Here is a 12,804-nt window from a genome sequence, read left to right as displayed (position 1 = left end):
CCCATCCTCTCTTGATGGCTTTGCTTCTAATATTTAATGGGCTGAAAAGCTAACCCAAACCCTCATGGTCATGTTCCTACTGCGTCTTTAGAATTGCCTGAGTTTCCTTGTGGAAACTTTTTATTTTAGGGGATGCTGATTGTGGTGAGCTCAGGGCACAGCCTAAGAGGAGTCTGCCATTTCCAGACATTGTCTCCAAGCAGTCTTGTGAGTAGCTGTTAGAGAGGCTGTCAGAAAATGCCAGAGGCTGGCCCTGTTTTGGGTGCACAAGGAAATACAGGTCTTTTCCAAATGCTGCCAGTGACTTACCTGAACAAACTGTTGGGCTCTTCTAAAGCCAAAATCAATTCCCCATATTTATTCTGGCTCTGGACTTATGGAGCTTGTCCCGAGGCTAAGAGACAAGCTCAGAGAGAGTGATAGCAACAGACAGTATCGATAGCACCCTCAACACACATGATGGCTTCACACCAAGCATGCACATTTGGCAGATGTGCTTGTTCTATGTATGAGCAGAGTGATCTTTAAGTTCCTCCTATAGGTTCAGAGATTGAGCTGCAGGAAGTCATGAGAGGAGATCTGTTATCTCTACGGTGTTGTTGGGTTTAGATAGTGAAACTAGCCTACTGCATCAAAAGCTCTGCTCAAATTAAGGCCAGCTTGACTTGGACTGTGACCTGGAACGGAGATAATCTCTAAAAGAAAACAGGACAGAATGGTTGAAGGAGAGTCTGGAAATTAGATTGGTGTGGAATAGCGAGTGTATCTGGAGACAGGTTTGTGCGTGGTTCTCTCCAGTTCTGAATGTGCTTGCAGGGGCCAGGTGATAATCATTCGTTGTGGTTTAAGAACCAGCACCATTTCTGCTGTCAGCTGGAATGCCAGTCCAGGACCCAGAGCAGCCTGTTGGAGGGTTTGCATCCACAGGAGCAGATAGTGTTCACACAGCAAAATTGAAAAAATAAAAAAATGTAACTGTATTGATTACAGAAAGGGGACAGGCAAACAGAAGGGCAGTCCTCTGGTGGGACAGGCAGTTAAGTGAGCTTCTCTCTGTGATTAAAAAACGAGGAGTCCTTGTAGCACCTTAGAGACTAACAAATTTATTTGGGCATAAGCTTTCGTGGGCTAGAACCCACTTCATCAGATGTAAGAAGTAAAAGATACAGGAGCAGGTATAAATACATGGCTGTCGGGTGTCGCCAGAGCCTACGATTATGTTGCCTATCTCTGCTTCCGGTCACCTAGTGCTATGGAAGGGGAGCCCACTTTGTCTAGGTTTTGGGAGTTCCTGACCCCAGACCCCCTTGGGCTTTGCTGCCTTTCCATGGTGGCTGTGGGGTCCCTATGTACACAGGCTGGAAGGTGTTGAACCCTGCTAGCTGAAAGAGGAGGCATTATCATGTAGTACTGTTAAGTTGAGACTGACTTGCTCTGGGCCTTTGGAGCATGCGTTTTCCTGCCCCTAACTGCACAAAGTTCCTGATGGCCGTCTTTAACTCACCCGCTGCCATGCACGCAGAAATAGTCACAGGAGAAACTGAGCAGGTCAGATTTTACCGGGACACTTGATGTTGGTTGTGAAGACTCGGGGAGTGGGCAGAGAAATCTTCCAGGTAGGCACCTGTTTCCACCTCTGGCCGTGGGTGTCTGCTGTGTGCTGAGCAGTGCTACAAGGTCACTAGGGGTGCTCACTGGAGTCCTAACAGGCCTTTACATCATGTGAGCAGCATTCCTGCTAATTGGGATCTAAATCTCCTGGTGCAGCTTTAACAGCAGTGGTGTCAGCAAAACATGTGAGAAGTAGCTGCCAGTCAGTGCTGGTGGGATCTCAGGCTGCTGAGTCTGTTTCTTTTCTGCTTAATCATAAATCAGGTTCTTTCTGTTAATGATGCTCTCCTCCCCTCTCTCTCTCGTTTCCTGCTCTCCTCTCAGGGAGAAGACAGCTTCCTAGAGAAGGTAATCAAGCCAGTGCTGAGGGGCTTTCTCAGTGGTTTTTGTTTGTATTTGCTGTAAAAAATGAGCACTCAGACTTTTCCCATTTTCCTGACGAGGGCAGGGGGAGACTGCTGCTGAGGGAGTGTCGGCTCCAGACGTGCCAGAAAGCACTGCTGTGGGCCTAGAACAGACAGGTACACTCTACAGTACTGAATTAGCCCTTGTGTGCCTCATAGTGACTCTAGTTAAGGTGGAGATGGCACCTTTCAGATGTGTCTAATTTCCTTAGAACGTTTTCTATTGGGTAAGAAATTCTCCTGACGGATCCCGGTGCCCAAGGTGAATCTGTCTGCAAAATCTGACTTATATTTACCCCTCATGAGTGAGTTGAATCAGTGCATGGGAAATGGGTTTCAGAATTGAGGAAGGCTTTCTGAAGGTTATATTTTTGCTGGGGAAGAGGTCTCTGTTAGCTGCAAAAAGAGTTTAGTGTGATGGCTTCCATCTCGGCATGTGAGTGTGGAGGCCTGGGTACAGGGAAGGCCTTGCCACAGCTTGAGGAAAGTCCTTAGGCATGCTTTCTGCCTGACACTTGCCATGACACTTGCCACAGTAGCAGAATGAAGCAATCGGGTAATTCTCGCAACTCCCACCATCTGAGCAGCTGCAGCAAAGGCAGGGTAGTGCTAGGAACGGTCATTCTGCGTGTGCTGATTGTACTGCAGAGTCAGGGACTCAAATCCCACTGCTGCCTGGGGAAGATGAAGCAAGGAGCCACTGTCCTTCCCTCTCCCCCATTCTTCCAGCTCATCCTCAGAGGATTGCCCCAGTCTCTTGTTTCCTCCTGCAGCTGCTCAGAGGCTTGCTAACATGAGAACTTGTGCTACTGCCCTAGGCTGTGCTCATGGAGCAGAGCGAACCAGGAGAGGAGGTGGGGAGTCAGGGAGTGATCTTATGAGACAAGAAAGCTTCTGCCTCTCATCCAGCAGGGAGAAGGGGAACAGCAGGGCGACCTGTCTCCCAGGGTTGCTGCTTTTGGAGCAGCTGGCTAATGTGGTGAAGCAAGGGAGAAAAGAAGAAACTCCCGCCTCCCTGCCAGCACAAGAGAAGAGCGCACTCCAAGTTAGTCAGACATTTACAAGCCAAAGTGAAGAGTGCCCTGGTAGGAATCCAGTGCAGCCTATCACCATTCCCAGCAGCTAGGGGTGGACTCTGCCAGCTTTTTCAACAGGCTGCTGCTCCGAGTCAGCCCAGGGGCCTGCCTTCTGCCTGTTTTGAGTGCAGCCTGTCATGCTGTCTGGAGAGCTCACAAGCTTGAGTGCCAACCCCAGGGCAGACTGTTCAGGGACAGGGCACAAGCCCCCATTGGTTGTGTATTCTACAGATAGATTCACTAGTCAAATAATAAGTGTGAACTCCCAAAGCCTTTTCATGGAGTCACAGACAGTCCCCTTAGCACTCTGCTCTATCATACCACCCCCAGCAAGCATTGCCTCTTTGATAGAGAGTCACTTTACACCAAAGATCGAGTCCCAAAGGACCAGTTACTTACCCCAGGGCTATTTGCACCATTGATCTCACACCAAAGACAATACTTGTATTAACTAACTAAGGATTTAACAACTAGGAAAAAGAAATGAGTTTGCTTACCTGCTTTAACCTTGTATACATGCACAAATGGGTTAAAGTCAGGTATCAAAAGCAACTTCTATAGTAAGCAGACTCTGTATGTCCTTTAGGGCTAACCCAGGCTCAGTCACTGGGTACTCCTTGCTTAGCCTATGGGCATGTCTTCAGTAGCAATGTTAAAGTGCTACCGTGGCAGCACTTTAATGTGGCCGTGCTGTCACGGCACCCGAGAGCTCTCCCAGCCCTGTGAAAAAATCACCTCCACGAGGGGAATAGCTACCAGCGCTGGTGCACTGTCTACACTGGCACTTACAGCGGTGAAACTTGGAGAGCTCAGCGGCATGTTTTTTCACACCCCTGAGCGAGAAAGTTGCAGTGCTGTAAAGTGACAGTGCAGACAAGCCCTTAGAAATCCTTGCCCCTCTGAGTTCAAGCAGCAAAGGAATAATCAGTTCTCCTTAACAGGCCTTTTTGTTCCCTTTCCCCAGTGTTCAAGCTGCCATAGGATGGGGGCTTGGGCATGTCCCCTCCTCAGAGCTGTGGGGGAAGCAATCAACAAAGTCCTTATTCCACAATGACACATTTGGACACAGTAGTCCTTCCTGATGGGCAGGGGATAACGCCTCTTGTGGTGAATGAGAAATTCACAAATGCTTCTCCTCTGCCTGGGGGGATTTACAGTCTGAGCAAATGTTTAAACATTACCTTGTACCGTGGGCGGAGCTGTTCTAAGTAAGATTAATACATGCAGCATCCTACAAGCAAACCGCAAACACTCAACACATTCTTGTAACACTACTATCTGTTTTAACTGTACTAACCCACAGGCGAGCTAGAGTCCAGCTATGCATTTTTCAGTGTTCAGTGAGGCCTGGGTCTTGGCATGAGTTGGCATCTGCCAGTGTTATGCAGCCATCACATCCATGTAATTCCTTAGCCCTGGTCTACAATGGGAAATTAGGTTGTTACAACTGTCGCTCAGGGGTGTGAAAAATCAAACCCCCTCCCCCCAAGCAACACAGTTAAACTGCCCTAACTCCTGCTGTAGACAGCACTAGTTCATGAGAGAATCCTGTCAGGGAGGTGGAGTATCAATGCCAACAGAAGAACCTCTCCTGTCAGCTTTGGTAGTGTCTACTACACGGAAGTGCTACAGTGACGCACGTGCTTGCTAAGTGTAGATGAGCCCTTAGATGGGATATTTCATAGCAGCCTGTGGTAGATTCAGACCTGGGATAAGGATTTCAAGCTCTGGCCCTTGCTTTGCAGGATAAAAGTTGTAGTTGGAGCATGCTCGCTGCAGTAAACATGCTGCTCCAGATCTGTGGCCCTGTGTGTTTAGAGCCGTGAGAGAGAGAGTGCCTTCCCCTGCGCATGATTTCTAGCGGGACTTCTCCAGGGTGATCTAAAACCGGGAACACACACTATGGGTGAAGCCCTGTCCCTTGGGAAGTGAAAGGAGAGTCCAAAGGAATTAAGTGTCTCAGCTGCTTCACATGCGTAGCAAGGAAAATGAGGTAAAGGGAGGTGTGGGCACTCTATACAGAGTGGAGCCTGAATATAGCTATTCATCACCAGCAGGGTGGGCATTGGGGGCAGCGAACAGAGGCAGTTCAGCAGGCTTGAGAACAGGCATGTCAGAGTGCTAAGGGCGTTAGTGAATGACTGTGCTAAACCTGCAGTCATGGGCAGCTAGCTGGGCGGGAAGGAAACAGCAATGGGATTGAACCTGGACAAATGAAAGCCAGTACGTCTGAGGGGATGGGGGAGAACATGTGATCTAACCAGGGATTCAGCTATAGAGCAAAAGATGCCTGTACTATGAGGGTGCACTAGGGCTGCTAGCAAACAGCCAGTTTGGTAGCAGCCAGTGGGACCTTGGGGCTGAATGTGCAGAAACACCACGTGGCAGGCCAGGCGAAGTCTCACCACACAGCTCTTGAGCCCCCAGGTAGCAGGGAGCTGGCGTTCTGTTCTGGACGGTTTGGGATGTCGGCCTGTTAGAATGAAGAGAAGAGCAGCAGGGGCTGGATTAAAAGGAGATATTCACTGGGACTTGCAGCTACGGTGGGGGAGCTGGAGCCATCTACAAATCCCAGGGGGTGTAACTAAGGGAACGGCATTGCCCAAAGGAACAATGGGCAGGTTCTCTGCTGCTGAGATGTGTTAGCCTGACAAAGGCTTGGAGATGCACAGGAAATCCCATCACCACGTCGGCAATACCTGCCTAGTGTGTATTGCTGTGCCCCTTTCAGCATTCTCTGGGGCAGGGGAATGCTAACTCCCTAGCTTGCAGTGATGGCATAGCTGTGTCAGTCCCACTTCCCAGGATATGAAAGAGACAGGGTGTGGGAGGTGATTCTTATTCAGCCTCTGTTGGTGCGAGAGAGGAGAAAGAAGCTTTCGAGCTACACAGAGCTCTTCTCAAGGCTGGCTAACTGCAGTTTGCCAGTTTCCTTTCTAAGGATGGCTGATGTGAGAGCGTGAGCAGCTCCTGAGGCAGCGGGTGACTAGCTCTCTGCAGAAGCAGGCTGGATGTAGGAGGAGACAGCATGTTTCCAGCCCAGAGTGCTGTGGGTCTCCTTGCCTGAAGGTGGAGCTGGGCAGGAAGTTAAATTTGGCTCTTGTCTTCGGTGGGGGTGGGGCGAAGAAGTTGAGGAGTGTTCTTTTGTGGGGATAGAAAAGTGCCCCCAAAAGAAGGAGCTGTTTGTGGGTGTTACCCCTTCTCCAGTGCAGAGGGGAATCTAGGCCATTGTCTCATCTTCCAGCATCTCCTGGCATGCTGAGTGTCAGCCGGCTTGCCAGGCTCACTCAGAGGCTGGGGACAGCATTTGGCACTAGGTGGTTTGGGTAAGAGCTCTAGAGCTAAAGGTCAGCATACTGCGCAGGAGCTGGCTAAAGCTTCCTGATCCTGGGGCCAGGCTGTTCTGCCCCACGGCCACTGGAGCAGCCTTATGGTAGTGCTTTGGCCACGTGCTGCCTGCCAACGGGGAATCCTCAGCATGGATACCTGCCAGAGCAGCAGAGACCTGTACCTGTCACAGCTGGGGTTTGTGGGCTCTGGCCTGGAAATATTGCACTGAAGCCTTTTGCATTCTGCTGGAGACAGGTGGCCTGGAAGGGGGGCGGGTTTGTATTGGACTCTCTAAAGGGTTATTTTCCTGCCTAGCCCAAGAGCCTTTTGCATTCCCACCCTTGCTAATAGTGGATCAGGTGATCCATGCAAGTCAGCCTGGTCTGAAGGGGGCTAAGAGGGTGGGTATGGAGGAGGGTTAGGGTCTAGGGGAATCTGCATGGTGCAGATCTCATGTGAGGGGAAGGCTGTGTTGTATGGGGTCCTAACAGGGTTGTCACCTAGGTGAGCGGGGGGTGGGGGGAAGAGCGGAGCCTGTTGGAGTGGCAGCTTGGCTGGGGCGCAGTGGCCCAAAGCGGGGCTGGGGTGGCTGGGTGCTGGGAAGGCAGGTGGGAGCTGGCTGGCCTGGGTGAGTGCCCGTAGGGTGCACATGCTCTTGCAGGTTCTGGTGGTGGTGTTGGTGTCTTTGCTGTAGAGGGACTAGGGCTCCTTTACCCTGGGTCTGCTCTCTCCCACCAGGAGAAATCACTTCTGCAGATGGGCCCCTCTGACAGCGAGGATGCCAGCGAGAGACCCCTGCAGGTGCCTAAGGAGATCTGGCTACTGGTGGACCACCTGTTCAAGCACGCTTGCCACCAGGTGAACAGAAAGGGACCGTGCCTGCACACAGAGAGCACTCCCTGTGGTTGGTGACCAGGGGAGACACCCTGGCTCAGTGAGTCGGTAGTACTCCAGCCACGACTGAGGCTGGGTGTTTGCAAGGCTGAGGCTTGCTCCCCAAGGGCTTGGCCATCGCGCCTATGCTCAGCCTCAGCCCAGGCTGTCCTGGAGCCCGTGCAGCCTCCCTCGGCTGCACTTTCTGCCCTGCAGCTCTCAGGAGGGTGCCCTGACTGCACTGTCATTGGCAGGAGGACCTCTTCCAGACGCCTGGCATGCAGGAGGAGCTGCAGCAGATCATTGACTGCCTGGACACCAGTATCCCTGAGACAATCCGTATCCTTCACAGTGCTGAGAGTGGAGCCTGGCTCCCTGCCCCTCCCAGGACTCAACTCACAGTAGAGACCCTGCGGTCTCACCTTCCCAGGGGTAGGCTTCCTGCTGGGGGAGCTGCCTCCATCTCACCCCTCTGCCAGGAGTGACTCGAAAACACCAAAGCCACCACAGGGCCCTGGGTCAGAAGAAGGGGACCATGTACAGGAGATGGCTGTGCTCTGCATAGGAGGTGCTGAGCGATACCTGCAGGGAGCTCTGGGAGGAGCCTGATGAGAGAGCATAGATGCAGGCGTGGGCGTGAGGGTGGAGGAGGAAGGGCTAGAGGACGCAGGGCAGGGGTTGGCTGGAGCCTTTAGCAGCAGCATTTTGGATTATTTGGGGGGAGGGGGGGCTCCAGCATGGAGCAGGGCTGCAGCAGTGATCTGGGGAGACGCTAAAGCCCACGCTGAGGACGCATGCTGGGAGTGGGAAGTGAGGAGGATAGTGGAACTGTTAACAGTGAGGGAGATGAAAGGGCCAGATGGGGACGAGCTCAGTTTTGGAAATGGTCTGTTTGTGATGAGACATCCAGGAGGTGTGCACAGCAGGTGGTGTTGGAGGGAGGGTTGGTGTGTGCACATGAGGGAGTGCATAGCAGAGGGGGCAAGGATGGGTACGGCAGGCAGGGTGTGTGTGGTTGGAGTGCACGACAGGAGTGTTGAGGGGTGCACAGCAAGGGGTGTCGGAGAGGTGGGGGGTGCACACGCACACGGAGAGTGCAAGGCAAAGGTGTCATAAGGGACAATTATTCCCCTCCCCTGCCCCAAAAAAAGTGTCCTGATTTTTTACACTTGCTATGTGGTAACCGTGCCCCACTCACGTCCCCTGCTGTACACATGCCTGCTGTGCACCACCCCACCGTACATCCCTCAACACTCCAACCTGCCACCCCTGCCGTACCCACCCCCTCTGTCACCCCACGCGCACACACTTCCTGCCAGCAGCCATGACCCAACAAGGGCATTTGGCCGGGGATTGCAGCCTGCAGCGGCTGGAGGGGGGGAGGGCACCAAGGGGTCCGTGGCAGAGAGCAGGGACAGGTGGTGCCTCAATGTGGGGCAGTTTCCCATGTGTGCTCCCACCCCCCATTATCTCTCTCAGCATGGGTGGGATGGTTATAAAGCCAGGTGGGAGAGTCAGTGGCCACTTTGGGTGAGTCTGCACCACAGTTTAAGTGCAGGGTTAGTGGGACTTGAGTCAGCTGAGCTGTGTTAGGGAGCCCTGGGCTTAGAGTGACCAAAGGTCCCAATATTAGAGGCTGTGTCTTATATTTGGCAGTGATGGGGAGCAGTCCCCAATATCAGGACAAAGGGAGTCCCGACCGATGTGTGGTTGGGATGTGGGACAAATATGTTAAAATTGGGACTATCCCGATAATATCAGGACATCTGGTCGCCCTAGAGGTGGGGAGTCAGAGAGGGTGGGGGTGCATATGGCAGGGGGTGGGAGGTACATGGCAGGGGTGTTTGAGTGGGTGGGGGTGAGTACGGCAGGCTGTGGGGGGTACACAACAGGGGTGCAGGATGGGGTGGGGGTGCATATGGCAAGGGTGTTTGAGTGGGTGAATACGGCAGCAGTGGGGTGTGCACAGCGGGAGTGTCGAAGGGGATGGAGGTGCATACAGCAGGGGATGTGAGGGGGTGTGTACGGCAGATTGTGGGGGGGGTCAAGTGCATGAATGTCGAGGGGATGCATGATGGATGTAAGAGGGTGCGTGGGGGGGGGCATCGGAGGGGAGAGGGGTGCATATGGCAGGAAGTCGGGGGGGTGCATAGCGTGGAGATAATTATTCCCCTCCCCTGCCCCCGAAAAAAGCCTGGCCCTGGCTGTTTGAATAGAAGGGGATAGAGGGAAGCACAGTTGAGGAGGCTGCCTGAGGAAAGGAGGAGCCCAAATCCAGAGAAGGGTGGGGGAGGAGGCTGAAGGAGGGGTGGCAGAGAGACACCAGTCATGGAGGCGGCTGGGCACTGTGCAGGGCTGTGCTGGAGGAGATTGCTCCTTGACTGGCTGTGGCACAGCGGGCAGCAACCACTCGGTGGCTGAGGCACTCCTCATCTTCCTGGAGGCTCTGCCGGAGCCGGTCATTTGTTATGAGCTGTATCAGCGATGCCTGGACTGTTCCCACGACAGTCGGCTGTGTCGACAGGTGTGTGCCTCCCTCCCCCATCACAGGGCCGCTCGGGCTCCCCCCGCTGCAGTTAGCAGCACTGGCCTCGGGGGCTGTGCCACTGCCCCCTCGCCCACCCAGGCCACATGGCTGCAGTTAGGGACCCTCTGGCCCAAGGTGCGTGGGGTGGATGGCCAGTGTTCTGTGGTGGCACACGCCTGCCGTGGGGGCTAGGGAAACTGGCTGGAGAGCAGCTGCAGGCACATGCGTCTCCTCTGATGTGGGCCTGAGGCAGAGACTGAGCCTGGAGGGCTGCTCCTCACAGGAGTTCTGCTGCTGAGGAAGGCCAGTGAGGCTTGGCAGGTGGTGCTGGGCATCTTGGAGCTGTGGCAGTCCGGGGGGGGCACACATCCTGATCTGGACCGGCAGGAGGGGCCGTAGCAGACTGTGTGGGCATGGGGGAAGGAGGAACGCGTGCTGCTGGGGGAGCTTACCTTTTCTCCCTTGCAGGTGATTTCTCACCTGCCCCGGTGTCACCGCAATGTGTTCCGTTACCTGATGGCGTTCCTGCGGGAGCTCCTGAAATACTCAGAGGACAACAACGTCAGTGCCAATATGATTGGTAAGAGCCCACCCTGCCCCCGCTTGCTGCTGTCCATGCAGCATCCACACAAGCCCTTGCCCGTGTGTCTAATGCAGGATTTTGCCTCTCTTTGCAGCCACCCTGTTCACCAGCCTCCTCCTGCGGCCTCCACCCAACTTGATGTCAAAACAGACTCCACAAGACCGCCAGCGTGCCATCAGCTTCCTCCTCGGCTTTCTGCTTGGGGGGGACGAGGAGTGACCTCCCTGCCCTCGATGTGTGGGACCCACTGCCTGTGGTTTGGTGTGGGCCAGGCCCACCCCACCCCATAGCCCTGGAGGGGGGAAGCTATGCTACAGTTTGTGTTTATCATCAGGAAGGAAGTGACCTCCCATTCTTGCCCCTGCTGTACCTACACTGCAGAGGACTTGTACACGCATCACACTGCCACCCAAGCCAGAGCTTTCCACGGGATGGGGACTGTGCTGGTTCATCCCCCATCATCCCTTCCCTGCCAGTGGAGTTATTTATGGGAAGGGCAGACCAGGAGCTCCCTGAGGGCCTGGAGGTTGGCCAGGGTGTCCCCTGGCTGGACTCTGCTGCTCTGTGTGTGTATGTATGTGTACACACTGACACTTGTGTGTCTTGCCAGCTGCACAGAGGGGCTTCCCCGAGTGTGCATCCCTTGTTTTGGACCCAGTGTGTGCCAGCAGCAGCACTGAAGGCCTCTCCAGTCCCTTCAGCGCTGCATGGCTTTTCCTCTCCGCTCTGTGGTTTGTGTGATGTGACCCCTGCCCCTGCATTGCTCACTTCGCCCCCTCCCCCAAGCAGGGTAGCCTTACTTTGGCTTGTTGGCACCTGGCCCAGTGCTGGGGCAGTGATCAGGGTGGCCCTGGCCCAGCTTCCTTCTGGGGTGCCAATGGGGTTGCTGGTGGAATAATGGGGTGATGTTGCAGCCTCACTGGGGAGGGGGGAGGCATCTGAGTAGTTGTGTTGTGGGGGGACAGTTTAGTCTCCTGTGAGAGCGGGGCGAGGGCTCAGCCTCCTGGGGGTGTGCTGGGGTAGCTCAGTGGGGCTGCGTGGGCATTTGGCAGGGCTGCCGATTCTCTGGCAAGTCAGAATGCAGCCGCCTCAGTGCTCGCCCATGGTATGCTCCAGCCCTCTGCTGTCAGCCACTAAGGAGGGGATCCCCCTTCCTGTGTGTGGTTCTGGCAGCACCCCCGCCCCAGCCCTGTGCTTTCTGCTACAGCTAAGCCCGGCACCTTGCTCCTGCCTCTGCATGCTGGGCCCACTGCTGTCAGTGCAGAGCCCTTGCCCTGCTCTCCAAGGAGATGGAAGATCCCAGGCTCTTTGGCACTTGTTCCCCTTTTTGTGCTGAGGTTCACCTAAAGCTGAGCCCTAGGAGGGGATTGGGGACGTGCCATGTGCCCTGCCCAGTGCCTGGGGAAGACACTAGTTGGGGGCCTGCATCATTCACGCCTCTGCTGGTCCATTTCCCCTGGGGCAGGGAGGAAGAACTGAAATGTTGGGTGGGAGGGAGGCGGGGTGCTGCTCCCAGTACCAGTGCTGGTGGGGTTTTCCCAGCTGTGCACCTCCTGTCTGTGTCTGAGGTGGGAGGGGGTCACCAGAACACTAAGACCTACCAGCTTTGGCCACAGGCCCAGCCCGGGCAGCTCCAGCACCAGGAGCTGAGGTGTGAGCCAGAGCCACAGGAGAAAGGAACCTCAGTGCCCAGGCAGCTCAGTAGTTTGGGGGAAGGGAATGGGTCCTGGTCAGCAGCAGGCCCTGGGGGTTCAGTGGCTCTGGTAAGTGTGTGGAGGAAGATCCTACTCCCGACCTCACACACACACACAATGCCAGGAGAGGGGAAGCACCTACCCTCCCCCCCCGGCTCTGCACTCAGGCTGTTGCGTGGGCCTCTCCCCTCCATTTCCTGTGCTGCTCTGTGTGTTGTCCTGTTGCTCGGAGCTGCCCAGGGCTCCTGTACCTTGGGCTGTTTCTTTTTTATTATATAATTTATTAGAAAACTGTTCTAAATAAACCTCCATTGTGCAATGAGTGAAGTGGTGTTACAAGCCCCCAGCCCTTCCTGTCCCCTGTGCTGCCCAGGAGGGCAGTAAGTGCTTTGGGTGCTCCTAAGGCAGCAGCTTGGAGCTCCACGTCATCCTTGGAAGTTGATAAAAGAAGGAAACTTGGTTAACTTTCCTTCTCTCAGGTTATTTGCACATACACTGAGTGTTACATGCTTCCTAGTGAGCACCAAGGTACGTTCTGAGCCCCGGGCTCATCATATGGCTGCCCAGTCTTCAGGGGAGATTCCAGCCAGGGAAACCCAAGTGGCAGGGCAGGGGCTAGCCTGTTCATAAGTGCAAACAGTGGAGTTTTGGACTGTAAATGTAGGGCCAGAAACTTATGCTGCATCCTTCCCCTAGGCAGTTAGTT

At 54.4% G+C, this 12,804-nt stretch overlaps 1 protein-coding gene across 2 annotated transcripts in view; it reads left to right on the top strand.

The window, feature by feature from the left end:
* OCRL (OCRL inositol polyphosphate-5-phosphatase) overlaps positions 1-12,420 on the top strand; it is a 31,100-nt gene extending 18,680 nt beyond the window's left edge. For both annotated transcript variants that reach the window (XM_050964202.1, XM_050964201.1), the window contains 6 exons: positions 1,936-1,959; positions 7,160-7,279; positions 7,549-7,633; positions 9,691-9,818; positions 10,290-10,401; positions 10,499-12,420. In XM_050964202.1, the coding sequence (XP_050820159.1) occupies positions 1,936-1,959; positions 7,160-7,279; positions 7,549-7,633; positions 9,691-9,818; positions 10,290-10,401; positions 10,499-10,623 (594 nt within the window). In that variant the 3' untranslated portion in view covers positions 10,624-12,420. The remainder of the gene's footprint in view (positions 1-1,935; positions 1,960-7,159; positions 7,280-7,548; positions 7,634-9,690; positions 9,819-10,289; positions 10,402-10,498) is intronic.
* The last annotated feature ends 384 nt before the right edge of the window (positions 12,421-12,804 follow it).

Source organism: Gopherus flavomarginatus, chromosome 8 (assembly GCF_025201925.1).
Source record: "Gopherus flavomarginatus isolate rGopFla2 chromosome 8, rGopFla2.mat.asm, whole genome shotgun sequence".
In the NCBI taxonomy this organism is placed as follows: Eukaryota; Metazoa; Chordata; order Testudines; family Testudinidae; genus Gopherus; species Gopherus flavomarginatus.
The sequence above is the reverse complement of the archived record's forward strand: the minus strand, read 5'-3'. Positions and strand labels throughout refer to the sequence as shown.